Source organism: Corythoichthys intestinalis, chromosome 13, assembly GCF_030265065.1.
Source record: "Corythoichthys intestinalis isolate RoL2023-P3 chromosome 13, ASM3026506v1, whole genome shotgun sequence".
Classification (NCBI taxonomy): Eukaryota; Metazoa; Chordata; class Actinopteri; order Syngnathiformes; family Syngnathidae; genus Corythoichthys; species Corythoichthys intestinalis.
In genome coordinates, this window is record NC_080407.1 from 49,557,965 (window position 1) to 49,577,807 (window position 19,843).

Below are 19,843 nucleotides of genomic sequence, written 5' to 3' on the forward strand. Positions count from 1 at the left end.
TACCAGAGGTAGTTTTATATCAGTCTGAACAGCTCAAATAGGATTTGACTGTCCATGACGTCACTCTGTGCTGCTTGATTCCTTTGTTGCCACAGCAACCTCCCAGGTGTATCCAGTCTGAACAAGCTTAGATCTGATTTGGACACTTGATAGAATTAGTGTGAACCGCCAGCTGTGAAAATCGGATCTGGGGAGGAATCCGATTAGAATTAGATATGCTTACAGTCTCAAGGAGCTTCGTTCAGGCTGGCGGCCAAAATCTGAATTTTAGCTAATCCACATTGAAACTGGATGGGTCTTTTGTAGTCTGAACAGTCACAAAGCACAGAAATTGGATTGAAACCACACACCGGAGGTAGTTTCATATCAGATATGGAGAAGATGCTTCTCAGTCTGAAGAGCCCAGGTGGGTTTTGACTGTCCATGATGTCACTTTATGCTGGATGACGCCTTTGCTGCCACATCAACCTGTCAGGTGTATCCAGTCTGAACAGGTTCAGATCTAATTTGGACACATGAAAAAAATCATGTGAACAGCCAGCCCTGAAAATCTGATTTGGGGAGGAATCCATTTTGAATCGGATATGCCTGCAGTCTGAAGGCAGCTAAGGCCTGGCGGCCAAAATCTGATTTTTAGCTCATCCACATTGAAACTGGATGGCTCTTTTGCAATCTGAACTGTCAAAAAGTACAGAAATCGGATTGAAACCACATACAGGAGGTAGTTTCATATCAGATATGGACAAGATACTTCTCAGTCTGAACAGCCCAGATGGGTTTTGACTGTCCGTGACGTCACTTTATGTTGGATGACGCCTTCGTTGGCAAAGCAATCTGTCAGCTGTGTCCATAATGTGACCCAGTGTGAACAGGCCCAAATCAGATTTGTACACTTGCTAAAAATACTGCGAACAGCCAGCCCTGAAAATCAGATTTGAGGAGGAATAAGATATGCCTGCAGTTTTAGGTGGTCATAAGACCTTGCTTTGAAAAGCAAGCTGAAATCAGTTAGCGGTCGGCTAGCGATCCCATTTTTTGTGAGAAAAGGCTCCCGGCGTGTTGTTCTCCCAACCTGGCGAGGACGCGCTAGAAATAACGATCAGGGACTTCAATGGCACGGCCATCTTTGAAGTGTCTGCGTGTCGCGCGCACATGACTCAGCTGCCGTGGAAAGCGCCAAAGCTGTGTGACTAACAGCTTCGCACCGCACCTGAAGCCTCGACACGCACGTGCGGATGTATTTTGGGAAGCGTTTGAAATGTTTAGTGTAACAGGCAGGGGGGCGAGACTATCGTTTCGGCACTTGTCTTTGAGTTGAGGGACATTTTGTACACCTTGGAGTGCTTTCTGAAAATATTTTGTTCTTTGATTTGCTTTGGTATTTCTTCTCAAACCAAACCGGGTCATTGAAATTTTAAGATGAAATACTAGACATGCTGTTTTTTCCGAAGTCAAACGCAGGTTAAAGCTTTTATTGAAAAGCGAGAAGTGGACTGTGAACTTTCGTGGCTTTTAACACATCCGAGTCTTCCGAATCCCAAGAGAGCGTTCGTCCTGATGTAACACGTTTTGCCTCTTTGCCTCCAAACCTTACTTCTTTGACTAGGTACTCAAGTCCCTCCCGCGCATCGAGGGACGCCCCGGCGCCTCCTTGCCGCCGATGGACTTCAAGTCTTTGGAGGACGGGCTGCGGGCGGCGCACGGTGAAGACATCACGACCGAAGATGTCATGTCGGCGGCTATGTACCCCAAGGTCTTTCAGGAATTTAAGGAATTTACCGGTGGGTTTAGCAGACTGCCATTTTAGGGATTAAGTAATTGATAGTAGTTTTGCATGTAATGCTAAAGCTACCATCCAGCATATTGTTTTTGTTTGTTTCATTGGCATTTCTCCACAGCCAAAACCGATGCTGTTCCATGGACTTCATAACCTATTGACATGATACATGAAACAGGGCCGATTCGTAGGGGGCCTATTTTCAAAAACTTCAAATTCAAATATTTGCAAAATCAAAGCTGCTACCGACCAAAACCAAAACAGGCACCTACCTTAGCCATATACAGTGGGGCAAATAAGTATGTAGTCAACCAGCAATTGTGCAAGTTCTCCTACTTGAAAAGATTAGAGAGGCCTGTAATTGTCAACATAGGTAAACCTCAACCATGAGAGACAGAATGTGCAAGAAAAAAAAAGAAAATCACATTGTTTGATTTTTAAAGAATTTATTTCCAAATTAGAGTGGAAAATAAGTATTTGGTCCCCTACAAACAAGCAAGATTTCTGGCTGTCAAAGAGGTCTAATTTCTTCTAATGAGGTCTAACGAGGCTCCTCTCGTTACCTGTATTAATGCCACCTGTTTTAACTCATTATCGGTATAAAAGACACCTATCCACAACTTCAGTCAGTCACTTGCACCAGGCTGGGAAGACTGAATCTGCAATAGGTAAAACACTAAGTGTAAAGAAATCAACAGTGGGAGCAATTATTAGAAAATGGAAGACATACAAGACCACTGATAATCTCCCTCGATCTGGGGCTCCATGCAAGATCTCACCTCGTGTCGTCAAAATGATAACAAGAACGGTGAGCAAAAATCCCAGAACCACACGGGGGGACCTAGTGAATGACCAACAGAGAGCTGGGACCACAGTAACAAAGGCTACTATCAGTAACACAATGCACCGCCAGGGACTCAAATCCTGCACTGCCAGACGTGTCCCCCTGCTGAAGAAAGTAAACGTCCAGGCCCGTCTGCGGTTCGCTGGAGAGCATTTGGATGACCCAGAAGAGGACTGGGAGAGTGTGATATGGTCAGATGAAACCAAAATAGAACTTTTTGGTAGAAACACAGGTTCTCGTGTTTGGAGGAGAAAGAATACTGAATTGCATCCGAAGAACACCATACCTACTGTGAAGCATGGGGGTGGAAACATCATGCTTTGGGGCTGTTTTTCTGCAAAGGGACCAGGACGACTGATCTGTGTAAAGCACAGGTGTCAAACCGGTTCTAGAAAGGGCCAAGTGGGTGTTGGATTTTGTTCCAACCGATACCACGCAGAGAGTTTAACCAATTAACTATCTGCTGAAACAAGCGGCACCTGACAATGATTAACTGATTACACATGTGAAAGATCTGATTGGTATAAAGGTATCCTCTTCCTTGGTTTGAAAGCAAACCTGCACCCACTTGGCCCTTTCTGGAATCAGTTTGACACCTGTGATGTAAAGGAAAGAATGAATGGGGCCATGTATCGAGAGATTTCGAGTGAATTGCATCCGAAGAACACCATACCCTCTGTGAAGCGTGGAGGTGGAAACATCATGCTTTGGGGCTGTTTTTCTGCAAATGGACCAAGACGACTGATCTGTGTAAAGGAAAGAATGAATGGGACTATGTATCGAGACATTTTGAGTGAAAATCTCCTTCCATCATCAAGGGCATTGAAGATGAGACGTGGCTGGGTCTTTCAGCATGACAGTGATCCCAAACACACAGCTAGGGCAACAAAGGAGTGGCTTCGTAAGAAGCATTTCAAGGTCCTGGAGTGGCCTAGCCAGTCTCCAGATCTCAACCCTATCGAAAATCTGTGGAGGAAGTTGAAAGTCCGCGTTGCCCAACGACAGCCCCAAAACATCACTGCTCTAGAGGAGATCTGCATGGAGGAATGGGCCAAAATACCAGCAACTGTGTGTGAAAAGCTTGTGAAGAGTTGCAGAAAACATTTGGCCTCCGTTATTGCCAACAAAGGGTACATAACAAAGTATTGAGATTAAAGATCCCCATCGATCGGGTCTGATCACGTCATTTTCAAAGTATCGGAATCGGCAAAAAAATATCGGACATGCCTTTTTTTAATATATATATATATATATATATATATATATATATATATATATGTATATATATATATTATTTAAATCGTTTTCTAATGTGATGGTTCGCTTACTTATTTCCCCCCTTCTGTCATTGTTTGCAGACTGTTCACATTAAAATATGAAAACCTATAAATGTTTGGGTGGTTTTAGTTAAAGCAGAGTTTTTTTTCATCTGTGTGATTTTGACAAAGATCAACTCTCATTTGATGGTGATTTAATGCAGAAATGTGAGAAATTCCAAAAGGCTTTTTCATACCACTTTATTGTTACACCACTAGATAAATATAGCACCCATGACTTCCTCCTCTGTCTGCAGCAAACTTTGGGCCGGTGGACTGTCTGAGCACCCGACTCTTCCTGGATGGTCCAAAGATCGCTGAGGAATTTGAGGTAACGTTCTCCTGTTGGTGTCTTTCATTGCTGTTTTGCACCTGCTGCAACATTTAGCCAAATGAACCTATTCCCATTGGCCTCGATGAATAATTTCTGCTTTTTGACAATATTCTCATTACGGGTTCCAAGCGCACGGCTGTTAGCGAGCGAGCACCTTTCATTTCACGGCAGCAGAAGAGCTCCGGGTTGGTGTTAATTGATTTTTATATTGCTAGGGACCCGAGGAGCGGCATTTCACCGCTGCCGTGTTTTCAAAGATTCAACAGTTGCATCGATCGCTCACGTACGCTATCGACCCCGACCGCAAACCTCGAACACGCCACTCCGACATTTGCGAGGATTTGATTGCACCTCCGCACCCTAGCGCCTTATCAGTCATTCGTCTCTAGCGAAAAACAAGCCTTCTGTTGTCATGACAATGGGTATCCCCGCCGGATCAGGTCCTATTAGCGGCGGTGAGGAGCGAGAGACGGACTGAAAGCTCGTCAAAAAGTGACACGTCGAGCTTTTTGGCAAGCGTCGCTTTATGGCCCGTGAAAGGAGGCGAGGGAGACAAATGGCACCGCAAAGAAAACGCGCTCCGCGGCCGCCTACTCCCTAGAAAATCGCACCCTCGTTTTTATAGAATGGAGCAACACTAGAAATTGAGTCTTTTGTGACTTTCTTGGCATTTGGGGGACGTTCAAAATGATTTATGAGCTCTAATAAAAAAAAAAAAAAGAAAAAAAAAACATCCTGAAAATCTACTGTAGTTTTTGTTTTTTCATCTGGCATTTTTTTGGCTGCTGCTTCAAATAGATAGAACGTCTAGTAAATAATTTATGCTTGCATTTGCATGTCATTGAAAAGCTAAAATTTATACACTGCTGGCCAAAAATATTGGCACCCTTTGAAAAATCATGTTATGCTTCTCTAATTTGTGTAATTAACCTGTTACTTACCTGTGGCATTAACTAAATCACACTTGCAGCCAGTTAAAATGGATTAAAGTTGACTCAACCCCTGTCCGGTGTCCTTTTGTGTACCAAATTGAGCATGGAGAAAAGAAAGAAGACCAAAGAACTGTCTGAGAACTTCCCGAGGAAGCATGGACAATCTCAAGGCTACAAGTCCATCTCCAAAGACCCAAATGTTCCTGTGTCTACCGTGCGCAGTGTCATTGTCAGGAAATAAAACACCCAGAGTATTCTATTCAAATGACTAGAAGTGTGCGAAATTTCCGATTCTTAGATTATTCGCGATTCGGCCGTAGAAGATTCGAGAACGATTCACAGACATCCAAATTCCTATTATTGAAGTATGTCAAGTAGAGCGGAAGTAAAACACACTCAGCGCGCCGGCGCGGTCTTCGGGACGCAATGAGGAACGGAGCAAGAGTAGCTAAACGTCATGCTTGTCATTACCCGTCTCCTCGGGTAATGACAAGGGGTGGCGGCGCTGGTTAAGCAGGGCAGTCTTGGTCTTGTGGTCTGCCAGCTTCATGAGCACCGTCGCCGGTCCTCTCCCCCCAGATGGGAGCAGAAAGCAGCGACGGATGTCCAGCGGTTCCATGTTTATTCCATACTCTTTAAGCTTAGCAATTGCCAGTTGCGCCACTGTGTCACCTGGGCTAGGCATCAGTTGTAATCCAGAAATGATGAGCTCATTTACGCGTCGGCACTGGTCGAGATCGTCAGCCAAAATTTCCAGCCTCTTGATGCGAACATCTCTCTCCTCGACCGCCTGCTTGAGTTTCTCGTTTTCAGCGCGAATTAACTGGAGCTCTCTGACGATTTCTTGATTCTGGTTTTGAATCAAGCCAGTCAAGCAGACCTCCAACTTCTGTATGGAGGATTTTATTTCATCCAAGTCTCCAGGTTTCAAATTCTTTGGAGCCATACTGGGAGTCGAGCTTGCTGGCCCTGAGCGCTTATCGGTTAAGATAAGAGAGTGCTTCAGGAGCTCAGCGAGTGCGTCTGTACACGGTGAAGGCTGGAGCAAGAAAGAGTGCCAATACTTTTGATCCAATATAGTGACCCTAAACATCCCTCTCCCCAAATCGACAGGAAGTGACCCCAAACAACCCCCCCCATATAAACAGAAACTAACCTGATATCTACAGGAAGTGACCCTGGAATACCTCAAAATCAAAAGGAAGTGATCCAATATATACACAAAGTGAACCTGAAATGCCCCCAAATTAATAGGAAGTGACCCTAAAGTCTCCCCATATCAACAGGAAGTGGCCCTAACCCCCCCCCCCCCCCCCCCAAAAAAATATATCAATAGGAAGTGATCTGATATCTCCTGGAAGTGACCCTCAAATGCCTCAAAGTCAAAAGTAAGTGACCCTGGAATGCCTCAAAATCAACTGGAAGTGACCCCAAATGCCCCCTCCCCAATAAACAGGAAGTGACCCCAAACACCCCTCCCCCATTTAACAGAAACTGACCTGATATATCCAGGAAGTGACCCTGGAATGCCTCAAAATCCATAGGAAGTGACCCAACATATACGTACACAAAGGCAACCTGGAATGCCCCCAAATCAATAGGTAATGACCCTAAAGTCCCCCCATATCGACAGGAAGCGCCCTTGAAATGCCTCAAAAGTAACAGGAAGTGACCCCAAACACCCCCCTCCCCCCATATCAACAGGAAGTGACCCTAAAATGCCTCAAAATCAACATGAAGTGACCCGATGTCTCCAGAAAGTCACCCTGGAATGTCTCAAAATCAACAGGAACTGAAGCTGAAATGTCCCCAAATCATCCGCAAGTGACTCCGAATTCAACAGGAAGTGACCCAATAGAACAGGAAGTAAACCCAAAATGCCCCCACCCCAAAAAAAAAAAATCGGAAGTGACTCCATCTACAGAAAGTCCAAGATACCTTAAAATCAACAGGAAGTGACCCGATATGCTAACCATCACAGCAAAGCTACCATAGCAATTTCACCAGAAATAGCATTTTCGAGTATTAAAATTAATTTGGGGTGGGGGGAAATTACCAAGAAAAAATGTTAAGATTAAGAAAGAATCTTGTCAAAATGTCTACACAGGCCCTGCTAAAAAAACAAAAAACAAAAAAACAGCCTTTTCCTGCCTCGCGCTGGTAATTCAGTATCATGTTAATCATGTTTGACAGAAATGTAAACTTAGATTTTCACAAACGCCAACATCCACTCACTGTCACTTCTCATAATCGCAGACGCCGGCACACGGTCTCATTCCAAGACGGGTTATTAATAAGGTCGCTTGAAGTCTCGTTCGAAAGCCCTTTGGAGTCAGACACGGCGAGAGAGTATAATGTGTTGTTAGCTTTAAGCTAAAAGCAGTGTTTGCTCTCTGCGTTAGAGGACCCGGTGTGACGAACGCACACACTAACTGGATCTTATGAGCGTTATTATGCGCCACTTGACTGTTTAAATAAGAAAGAGAAATTACGAGCTGGCTCTTTTCACATTGCACTTGACTGCGCCCAAAGAGAAGCAATCAAATGAGAGATTTCATTTGGCCGAGCACAAACGGAGAATAACAATGAGCGCACGTGAGGTGATAGCGTCGGAGTTGTTTACTCATTTAATTGAGCCGCTCGATGAAAGCGCTGAGCAAAAATCATCTTTAAATGAGCCGACGTTAACAGCGGGTGCCGTTGGAGGCCGTAGACGTCCGAACAGTTTGAAGCAACAACACCCGCTGTTCAGCAGGGAAAGAAACGGGAGTGCCAGAAGTCAAACCAAGCTTCTTTTGCAGTCGCTCCTGTATGTCGTGTAGGTCCAATCACGAGCGAAAAGAGCCTGTAGCGGGGTAAAATTTCCCTGGAGATGTTGGAGGCTTGTAGCAGGCTTCTGGTGCTCTCAAATTGTGAAAAGTACCACTAAAAATGACCCCAGAGGTCAGGGGCAGACTGGGGATTTCATGGACTGTGTTGGAAGTCACCCAGCCAGCAACACCGAGAAGTCCACTACTATTATTTGCTAATCTTGGCCAGAACTCATTCAGAACTGGATTTACAGTTCCACAAAAAGGAGAACTGTAATCCAATCAAAGTATGCATGTAGGAATTTTAGTTTCTCAATGTTGGTACTGTAAATATGAGTAGTCAGGGAGGTCTACTACTGATATTCACCAACATTTGCCAGAACTTATTCAAAATTGTAGATTTGAAGTCAAAGTCCACTTTTTGGACATTTAATTCTAATTTTCAAAGTATCAATACAGTAAAAATGCTTAGTTTTGAGTCCGGGTGTAGTCACAGAGGTCCACTTCTAATAATCACCATCCTTGGTGGATTTACAGTACCACAAAAATAAGAACTGTAACCGGTATCCAGATCAAAGTCCACATTGAGGACATTGAATTTAAAATTTCTAAATACCGGTACAGTAAAAATGCATGGTTTTGAGTGTGGGACTCGTCAGTGAGGTCCACTTCTTATATTTAACATCCTTGGTGGATTTACAGTACCACAAAAATGAGAATTGATCAAAGTACTTTATATATGTTGGACTTTTAATTTTTTTTTTTCCTAAATTTTGGTACAGTAAAAATGAGTAGTCAGGTAGGTCTACACCTAATGTTCACCAACTTTGGCCAGAATTAATTCAAAATTATGGATTTACAGTACCACAAAAATGAGAACTGTAAGCTGTAACCAGATCAAAGTCCACATTTAGGACATTTAATTCTAATTTTTTAAATATCAATACAGTAAAAATGCTTAGTTTTGAGTCCGGGTGTAGTCTGAGAGGTCCACTTCTAATAATCACCATCCTTGGTGGATTTACAGTACCACAAAAATAAGAACTGTAACCTGTATCCAGATCAAAGTCCACATTGAGGACATTGAATTTAAAATTTCTGAATACCGGTACAGTAAAAATGCATGGTTTTGACTGTGGGACTCGTCAGTGAGGTCCACTTCTTATATTTAACATCCTTGGTGGATTTACAGTACCACAAAAATGAGAATTGATCAAAGTACTTTATATATGTTGGACTTTTAATTATTTTTTACTAAATTTTGGTACAGTAAAAATGAGTAGTCAGGTAGGTCTACACCTAATATTCACCAACTTTGGCCAGAATTAATTCAAAATTATGGATTTACAGTACCACAAAAATGAGAACTGTAAGCTGTAACCAGATCAAAGTCCACATTTAGGATATTTAATTTAAATTTTCTAAATATCAGTACAGTAAAAATGCTTAAATTTGAGTCTGGGTGTAGTCAGAGAGGTCCACTTCTAATATTCACCATCCTTGGTGGATTTACAGTACCACAAAAATGAGAACGGTAACCTGATCAAAGTACTTTATATATGTTGGACTTTTAATTAATTTGTATAAATTTTGGTACAGTAAAAATGAGTAGTCAGAGAGGTCTACTAATATTCATCAACCTTGGTCAGAACTTTTATTAACTTTTATTAACTAAAATTGTGGATTTACAGTACCACAAACATGAGAACCGTAACCTGTAAACAGATGAAAGTCCACATGTAGGACTTTTAATCCTTTTTCCTTTTATCAATATCTGTACAATAAAAATCCATAGCTTTGAGTGTGGGAGTAGACGTCCACTTCGACTATTCACAATCCTTGGCGGATTTACAGTAGCACAAAAATGAGAATGTTAACAAGATCAAAATCCACATGTAGGATTTTTCATTGACATTTGCTACATATTTGTCCAGTAAAAATGTATAGTTTTGAGTATGGGACTACTATTAATATTCACCAACCTTGGCCAGAACTTATTTGAAATTGTGGATTTACAGTACCACAAAAATTAGAACTGTAAACTGTAACATGTCAACATCCACATTACATTTAATTAAAATTTTCTCAATATCGGTACAATAAAAATCCATAGTTTTGAGTCTGGGAGTCGTCAGAGAGGTCCACTTCTAATATTCACCATCCTTGGTGGATTTACAGTACCACAAAAATGAGAACTTTAGTCAGATCAAAGTCCATAGGGAGGACTTTTAATTCCAATGTTTTTATTTAATTGCACAGTAAAAATGTAGTTTTGAGTATGGGAGTAGTCTGAAAGTTTTGCTACGAATATTCACCAACTTTGGCCTGAACTTATTTAAAATTGTGGATTTACAGTACCACAAACATGAGAACCGTAACCTGTAACAAGATCAAAGTCCACATTGAGGACATTTAATTCAGATTTTCTCAATATCGGTAGAGTAAAAATGCATAGTTATGAGTCTGGGAGTAGTCCGAGAGGTCCACTTCTAATATTTACAGTACAGTACAGTTACAGTACCACAAAAATGAGAACTTTAACCTGATCAAAGTAGTGTATATCTGTTGGACTTTTAATTTTCAAAATGCTGGTACAGTAAAAATGGAGGAATAGCCAGAGAGGCCAACTACTAATATTCACCAACCTTAGCCAGTACTTATTCAGATTTGTGGATTTACAGTCCCACAAAAATGAGAACTGTAACCTACCATCTACTAAAACGACTCGTTGCTCTGGGGAATTGCATAATATCTTACGGACGTGACAGTGCACTTAACGCATATGTAGATGGAGTGATTTTAAGATCAGGAGACTTTATTTCATTTTTAAATGATGACACCGGTGGCGTTTTTTTTTAAAAAGTGTTGAGAGTGCTTTTAAGAGTTGGGAACAACGCGAGCACACGGAAGTCAACTGCCTTGCAGCTTGCTGCTTTTATCGTAGTGCTTGGATTACGCGGGTGCGCCAATATATGGGTAAAAGCTGGTCGAGGCTGCGATGTGTGCAGCCAATCAGCTCACGAGATAAATCCACTCACATTTGTTTGATTGTTTGTCAATCAGCATCGGGGAGGCTGCTATAGTAGATGGCCAATCAGCTCATGGGATAAGGCCACTGTTATTAGTGGACTCGTCCTTCAATCATAATGGGGAATGCTGCGATTGTGCACAGCCAATCAGCTTTTATTGGGGGTCTTGTCGGTTGATCATAATGGGAGAGGCTGCAATAGGGCTTATTGGTGCTCTCGTGTTAATCTCGCAGCAGGAACCAATCACACGCCTTGTATGAGTGCCCGTGGTTATGTACAAATCCCACTGAGTCATTTTTTGTGAATAGTCGAAACGTGAAGTCGCGAGGGATCACTGCAATAGGTGTTTTCTTGCAAAATGTTCTTTTCCGTCCTTTCCCTGCAGGTGGAGCTGGAGAGGGGCAAGATCCTGCACATCAAGGCTCTGGCCCTGGGTGACCTGAACAAAGCAGGCCAACGGGAAGTCTTCTTCGAGCTCAACGGCCAGCTGAGATCGGTGCTGGTTAAAGACACTGTCGCCATGAAGGTACGAGGTGATGGATTGCGCTGAGAAGAGAACGAGAGACTGCCCCGTTAGATAGATGAATGATAGACGCCCCTAAAAGTAGGATGAATGGCTACGCGTAAGCAATGAGGACGTGGATTAATGGAGAGAGCGCGGCCAAGATGTTACTTTTTCTCCTCGCGCTTGTAAACACATCCTTACTAATGACTGATCCCTTCTAGGAGATGAAGTTCCATCCTAAGGCCCAGAAGTCCATCAAGGGGCAGGTGGGCGCGCCCATGCCTGGGAAAGTGCTGGAGGTCAAAGTGGAAGTGGGCTCCAAGGTCAGCTGCACTCACACACAATTACAATTGCTTCCCATTGAACCGAGTGCCAAAATTAAATCAATAAATACTCATTCACTGTCATTGACGACGGTAGACACCAGATCCGTTTGAACAAAGCATCGCCATATAGGACTGTTTTTTTCAGTGCCCTTGACAGTGCTAGACAATTAATTCGTTTCGACTTTTTCGTCCGCTCCTCCCAGTCAAAATGGATTGGACGTCCAGTGCTGTCAACAGCACTGAAAGCAGGGGCGGATCCACCAGGGTGGTATTGGGTGGTAACTGCCACCTCTAAAAGAAAGGCACCAAAGAAACATAAAAAGCCCCGGTCAATTTGACATTTACTGCTTTTAACTAAATGGTGGTGCATACTACAAACTGTCTGGTGCGCACTAGAAACTATCTGGTGCGCACTAGAAACTATCTGTTATGAACAAGAAACGATCTTGTTTTTACTGCAAACTCTGGTTCGCACTAGAAACTGTCTGGTGCACCCTAGAAACTATCTGGTGCGCACTAGAAACTGTTATGAACTAGAAACGATCTGGTTTTTACTACAAACTGTCTGGTTCGCACTAGAAACTGTCTGGTGCACACTAGAAACTGGTTCGCACTAAACACTATCCGGTGCACACTACAAACTATCTGGTGCACACTACAAACTATCTGGTGCGCACTGGAATCTATCTTGTGCGCACTAGAAACTATCTGGTGCACACGGGAAACTATCTGGTGCGCACTCAAAACTATCTGGCGCGCACTCAAAACTATCTGGCGCGCATTCAAAACTATCTTGTGCACACTAGAAACTATCTGGCGCGTACTAGAAACAATCTGCTGCGCACTAGAAACTTTCTGTTATGAACTAGAAACTATCTGGTTTTTCCTACAAACTGTCTGGTGCGCACTGGAAACTATCTGGTGCGCACTCGAAACTATCTTGTGCGCACTAGAAACTATCTGGTGCGCACTAGAAACTATCTGTTATGAACAAGAAACGATCTTGTTTTTACTGCAAACTCTGGTTCGCACTAGAAACTGTCTGGTGCGCCCTAGAAACTATCTGGTGCGCACTAGAAACTGTTATGAACTAGAAACGATCTGGTTTTTACTACAAACTGTCTGGTTCGCACTAGAAACTGTCTGGTGCACACTAGAAACTGGTTCGCACTAAACACTATCCGGTGCACACTACAAACTATCTGGTGCACACTACAAACTATCTGGTGCGCACTAGAAACTATCTGGTGCACAAGGGAAACTATCTGGTGCGCCCTCAAAACTATCTGGCGCGCACTCAAAACTATCTGGCGCGCACTAGAAACTTTCTGGCGCGTACTAGAAACAATCTGCTGCGCACTAGAAACTTTCTGTTATGAACTAGAAACTATCTGGTTTTTCCTACAAACTGTCTGGTGCGCACTGGAAACTATCTGGTGCGCACTCGAAACTATCTTGTGCGCACTAGAAACTATCTGGTGCGCACTAGAAACTATCTGTTATGAACAAGAAACGATCTTGTTTTTACTGCAAACTCTGGTTCGCACTAGAAACTGTCTGGTGCGCCCTAGAAACTATCTGGTGCGCACTAGAAACTGTTATGAACTAGAAACGATCTGGTTTTTACTACAAACTGTCTGGTTCGCACTAGAAACTGTCTGGTGCACACTAGAAACTGGTTCGCACTAAACACTATCCGGTGCACACTACAAACTATCTGGTGCACACTACAAACTATCTGGTGCGCACTGGAAACTATCTTGTGCGCACTAGAAACTATCTGGTGCACACGGGAAACTATCTGGTGCGCACTCAAAACTATCTGGCGCGCACTCAAAACTATCTGGCGCGCACTCAAAACTATCTTGTGCACACTAGAAACTATCTGGCGCGTACTAGAAACAATCTGCTGCGCACTAGAAACTTTCTGTTATGAACTAGAAACTATCTGGTTTTTCCTACAAACTGTCTGGTGCGCACTGGAAACTATCTGGTACGCACTCGAAACTATCTTGTGCACACTAGAAACTATCTGGTGCGCACTAGAAACTGTTATGAACTAGAAACAATCTGGTTTTTACTACAAACTGTCTGGTTCGCACTAGAAACTGTCTGGTGCACACTAGAAACTGGTTCGCACTAAACACTATCCAGTGCACACTACAAACTATCTGGTGCGCACTACAAACTATCTGTTGCGCACTGGAAACTATCTTGTGCGCACTGGAAACTATCTGGTGCGCACTGGAAACTATCTGGTGCACACTGGAAACTATCTGGTGCGCACTCAAAACTATCTGGCGCGCATTCAAAACTATCTTGTGCACACTAGAAACTATCTGGCGCGTACTAGAAACAATCTGCTGCGCACTAGAAACTTTCTGTTATGAACTAGAAACTATCTTGTTTTTCCTACAAACTGTCTGGTGCGCACTGGAAACTATCTGGTGCGCACTCGAAACTATCTTGTGCACACTAGAAACTATCTGGTGCGCACTAGAAACTGTTATGAACTAGAAACAATCTGGTTTTTACTACAAACTGTCTGGTTCGCACTAGAAACTGTCTGGTGCACACTAGAAACTGGTTCGCACTAAACACTATCCAGTGCACACTACAAACTATCTGGTGCGCACTAAAAACTATCTGGTGCGCACTGGAAACTATCTTGTGCGCACTGGAAACTATCTGGTGTGCACTGGAAACTATCTGGTGCACACTGGAAACTATCTGGTGCGCACTCAAAACTATCTGGCGCGCACTCAAAACTATCTTGTGCACACTAGAAACTATCTGGCGCGTACTAGAAACAATCTGCTGCGCACTAGAAACTTTGTTATGAACTAGAAACTATCTGTTTTTTCCTACAAACTGTCTGGTGCGCACTGGAAACTATCTGGTGCGCACTTGAAACGATCTTGTGCACACTAGAAACTATCTGGTTCGCACTAGAAACTGTCTGGTGCGCACTAGAAACTGTTTGGTGCACATTCGATAATATCTGGTTCGCACTAAACACTATCCGGTGCACACTACAAACTATCCGGTGCGCACTACAAACTATCTGGTGCGCACTGGAAACTATCTTGTGCGCACTTGAAACTATCTGGTGCGCACTAGACACTATGTGGGGCGCACTGGAAACTGATGCACACTCGAAACTGTCTGGTGTGCACTAGACACTTTGGTTCACAGTAGACACTATGTGGTGCGCACTAGACACTATCTGGTGTTCTCTGGAAACTATCTGGTGCGTGCCAGAAACTGGGCCGCACTAATAATTATCTGGTGCGCACCAGAAACAATCTGCTGCGCACTAAACACAATCTGGTGCGCACTAGACATTATCTGGTAAACATTAGCATTATATAGCATTTAAGCTAGCGGACTTTTGCTATGCAAGTTCACCAATTGTTGAAGTAAAGCTCAACTAAATCTTGTATTATCATTTTTGCACACCTGAGCTTAGCTCGAACGATATAAAAAAAAAAATTAAATAAATAAATGAAGATTTTACAAATTAACAATTAGCTGACTTGCATCGCAAAAATCTGATAGCTTAAATGCTTTATAATGCTAATGTTTACCATATTGTTTCTTGTGCGCACCAGGTACTTAAAATGTATTTTACTTCTGTCGATGTCTGTTTAGGGGCTCTGTAGAAATTCGATCAAAATGCAAAATGATTATGATTTTGATATGCCGTTGCAGGTGGAAAAAGGTCAGCCTCTCTGCGTCCTTTCCGCCATGAAAATGGAGACGGTGGTCAACTCCCCGCTGTCAGGCACGGTCAAGGCAGTCCACGCCGTCGCCGACTCCTCCCTGGAGGGTGACGACCTGATCCTGGAGATCGAAGAGTAGCGTGAGAGGGTCGGGGTCGTGCTTTGGGGGAGGCGTTGTGTACAGTTTAGGTCACGCTGAAGTTATCTTAAAGTATGAAGCGTGAGACCTGCCAAATAATATATGACAACGTCAAATAGTGCTACATTCCGTCACCAGTCTTAAACCCTCTACGTTACTTTGCAGGGACTAAACCAGACTGTGTTCTTTTCTCCCCCAAAGCTCCGCTAATTCACTTCTTCATTAATACTCTGTCATGTGATGGGAAATTAGCCGGACTAATAAGAGACTCTGGAGACCCCCGGCAGCAGTGGCGCAGCTCCGTATCCTCAACGCATGTGCGTTCGCATACATTAGTCTAATTGTGTGTGCACAAGAACATTTCTAAGCAGCTCCAAAGTGGGGGAAAAAAAACAAAAAGCATATCCTAAATGATGTGAAATATTCCCAAACACACGCAAACGACTAAGGTTGCGCCACGAGCTCCCATCGCCCTGAAACTCAACTTTTAAAGCACAGCAGGTCATTTCTTCACTTGAAAAGACAATTTTTTGCTTCTAGCATCAAGCAATCCGTTACTCTTATAAGCATTTTTTTTGTATCTTCCAAATGTTTGTTTACGCTTTCATATGCAACATGTCTCGCAAAACTGTTGGTTTACATTTTAGCTGCTGGAGGTGCAAATGTGTAGCCTGTACTGGGGGGAAAAAGTAACTTTAAAATAAAAACACTACAAAAAAAGGGATTCAGTATCTAGAGCTCTAATTGTACTTGTCTTACAAATAAAGTTGAATGGAAGACGCCTGATGTTGGTGTGTTAGTTCAAGCCTTTACAGGGCTGTTTCCGTCTCTACCACCAGGTGTCGCCATCGGTGCGGTCTTCAAAATGGTGTTCATCGACGACTCATTGGCTGCTAGATGTGTCGACGTCTAGCGCTGGAAAAAAGAGAATTCACAGTTTGTCCGATATGGCGATGCCATACGCGGAGTTTGAGGGGAGGTAGGCGGGGCAGTGCACCACCGAGTGGCTGAAAAATGTCATTGCATGGAATTGACTTTCCTATATATGAATTTAAAATAAAGACATAGCCGGTAAAATTAATGATATACATATACAGGTAATCCCGGGGTTACGATTTACACGATTTCGCCATTTTGTGTCCATTTAAAAAAAAAAAAAAAAATTTTTTTTTTTTTTTGTCGTACAAACTACCTAATTGTTCCTCACAGTATCTTATTTTTTTACTTTATTATCATTGATGTCCCCAAATCAACAGGAAATGACCAGATATCAATAGGACGTGTCCCCCAAATGTCCCAAATTTCATTGTTGCATATGGAAGTCGATGCCATAGACGGCCATGGACGTCCAAATTACCCATTCATTTTCAATTGCAAAAAACAAATGTCACCAAGTCAAAAGAAAATGACAAGATTTGACTAGGACACGCCCCCAAATGTCCCCAAATGATCTGATATGACCAGGCCACGCCCCTCAAATGTCCCCAAATGACCTGATATGACCAGGCCACGCCCCACAAATGTTCCCACATGACCTGATATGACCTGGCCACACGTCCCAAATGTCCCCAAATGACCTGTTACGACCAGGCCACGCCCCCCAAATGTTCCCAAATGACCAGATATGGCCAAGCCACAACCCCAAATGTCCTTAAATGACCTGATATGACCAGGCCACGCCCACCAAATGTTTCCAAATGACCTGATATGACCAGTACGTGTCCCCCAAATGTCCCTAAATCAAAAGGAAGTGACTTGGTATTGTCCCCGAAATGTCCCCAAACCAACCTAGGTGGGGCTAAGATCTGTATCTCCACACAGTAAAGTGTGAAATTGTTCAGCTTCAAACAAAGCAATTGTGCTATTTGAAGCTTTTTACTTAATTCACTTTTGACCATTTGTAAAGCTGTAACACACATATGTACACTTGTGCTCAAAACGGCATGCATTTAAACAATAAAATACTTCACACAAAACAATTGGTGTTCAAACGTCCATCTAGTCTGATCAATATGTGAATTTAGTAGACTAAATTAGCCTAATTTCCCTAACCAAAGTGCACTAGTTTAAATGCTATTAATACTAACTTATTTACAATTCTAATAGCAAATTGCTCACACTTAACTCCACAAACTGTAGCTCTAAGCATAATTAGAAATATGTTGGATATGTTGGTGCTATCGTCAGCTAGATGTATTTCTGGTTGACACCATATGGGGGGGTCTGTTGATCAGGGAAAGAAGGGGAGGGAGGGAGGGAGGCTGGGAGAGTCTATACGATAATTGATTGGAAGGGGTGGAGTGTACTCAAAACAGCTCGTTGATCTAGAAACCAGTAATTGTGTAATCCCTTGTGAGTGTTAGCCCGTCGGCAACAGACCCTACCCTGCCCCATCGCCAATCCCGGCACTGGGGCCTCCCACCCAAGTGCGCCCAATCACATCCAGCCGTGCACGAGCCCCACCAAAAACGCGATAGCCACGCAGACGAGCGGAGGAGACGCCGCGCGAGCACCACCCCAAGGCCACAGCCCCCACCCACCCAGCCAGCCCGGGGAGGGGGAGAGGGAGGGCGGGCGGGCGGGCGGGCAGGCGCTTTAGGTGTGGTTTTCTATTGTTGTTGGTGTTTTTGTCCTGCAATGCTGCTGGTTATGCCTTTTAAACTGCCCCTTGGGGAAAAATAAATTGAATTTGAATTGAATTTGGGCAGGGAGGCGGGGGCCAGTGCAGCCCATCCCTCCTCCCGCAGCCCAGCAAAGGAGCCATCGTCACCCCACCGGGATCCAGGGTGGTCACCTGGGCCCCTATCTCCTGGCCTTCAGGGACAGGAAGAGGGGACGACCACCAACCCCACGCCTACCTCCACCCCCGTCCGCCCACCAGCCGCAGCCCCCAACCGGCACTGCACGCCACGGGACCCCAACGGCCCACTAAACCCAGGGCAGGGCAGGGTCCCCCGCCAGAGCAGGCGACATCCAGCCGACACGTCGACGTCCAGCTAGCGACCTGCGACGGAGATTGGAGCCCCGACCTCCCCCCACTCCAGCGGCCGGCAGCCCAGACAGAGGGGAGTCCACGCCCCGGGGGCCATGCCATAGAGAAAAAGTGTGGGACCCACCTACCACCCTAGTACTGTGGCTGCCAATGTTATTGCTGACAATACGTTTCGGGGTCATCAACATGTTTTGCCTCGCCCCACCCTCCCACGAAAGTCAAACTCCGCCTATAGGCCAGGGCCGGCCCAGGCCATTTGGGGGCCCTAAGCAAAATGATGCAAAGGGGCACATATTTTTGTCCCACCATTTCGCCACAGTGTACTGTGAAACCCATACATGCAATCCAACCCATACGTCCATATTTAGTATATTAATCAGATTTTGTTGCCCTGCATACTTCAAACTTCTCACCCCAAATGATTGTCAGTAGTTACAATAGATAGTGCCAAACCTTTTTCTAAAAGTGGAAAGAAAGAAGTTAAGGAAGAATTTTTTTTTTTTTTAAAGCTTGTAAGCAAGTATCAAAACTCATAGAAGTCAAATAAAGCAAACTGTAGTTAACAGAATAGAATAAAAATAAAACAATTGCCAGATTGGGGGCCCCCTAGTGGTCAGGGGCCCTAAGCAGCTACATAGTCTGCTATAGGCGAAGCGTTGAATTTGGCCTGGCAAGTCTTTGACACGAAATGTCCACCGCTTAGGACTTCATTTTCATCGTGAAACTATTTAATTGTGACTTTCCAACTCCACAATTCCTCCGTGTGAGTGAGCGGCAGGACGTTCCGGGATGATGGATGACGACGTGCCCCCGCCGCCTTGCGGGGTATCTGCCGCGACGCCGACCAAGCGCACTGAATCCATCACGCTTGTCGCACAGGCGGCGCTATCGATCACTTGGACGGCGTTTTTGCGGCTTGTTTAGGACGCCGTGTCACTAACGACATGCTTACCGCTCATTCAAGCGCGAGGCCAAGATTGAGTGGGATGTCACGCCTGGTAGCTTTTTTCGTGTTACCAGACTTGACTGTTTTGTTTTTTTTCTTCCAGGGATTGACAAGTTGAAGTCAACTCGACCCTCTAGGAGTTGTTCATTTACTTCGTTACATTTGCAGACT

At 44.0% G+C, this 19,843-nt stretch overlaps 1 protein-coding gene across 3 annotated transcripts in view; it reads left to right on the top strand.

The window, feature by feature from the left end:
- Positions 1-16,511, top strand: part of LOC130927749 (pyruvate carboxylase, mitochondrial-like) — a 292,766-nt gene extending 276,255 nt beyond the window's left edge. For all 3 annotated transcript variants that reach the window (XM_057853741.1, XM_057853743.1, XM_057853742.1), the window contains exons 23-27: positions 1,607-1,781; positions 4,195-4,268; positions 11,428-11,568; positions 11,769-11,870; positions 15,585-16,511. In XM_057853741.1, the coding sequence (XP_057709724.1) occupies positions 1,607-1,781; positions 4,195-4,268; positions 11,428-11,568; positions 11,769-11,870; positions 15,585-15,734 (642 nt within the window). In that variant the 3' untranslated portion in view covers positions 15,735-16,511. The remainder of the gene's footprint in view (positions 1-1,606; positions 1,782-4,194; positions 4,269-11,427; positions 11,569-11,768; positions 11,871-15,584) is intronic.
- Positions 16,512-19,843: the final 3,332 nt, after the last annotated feature.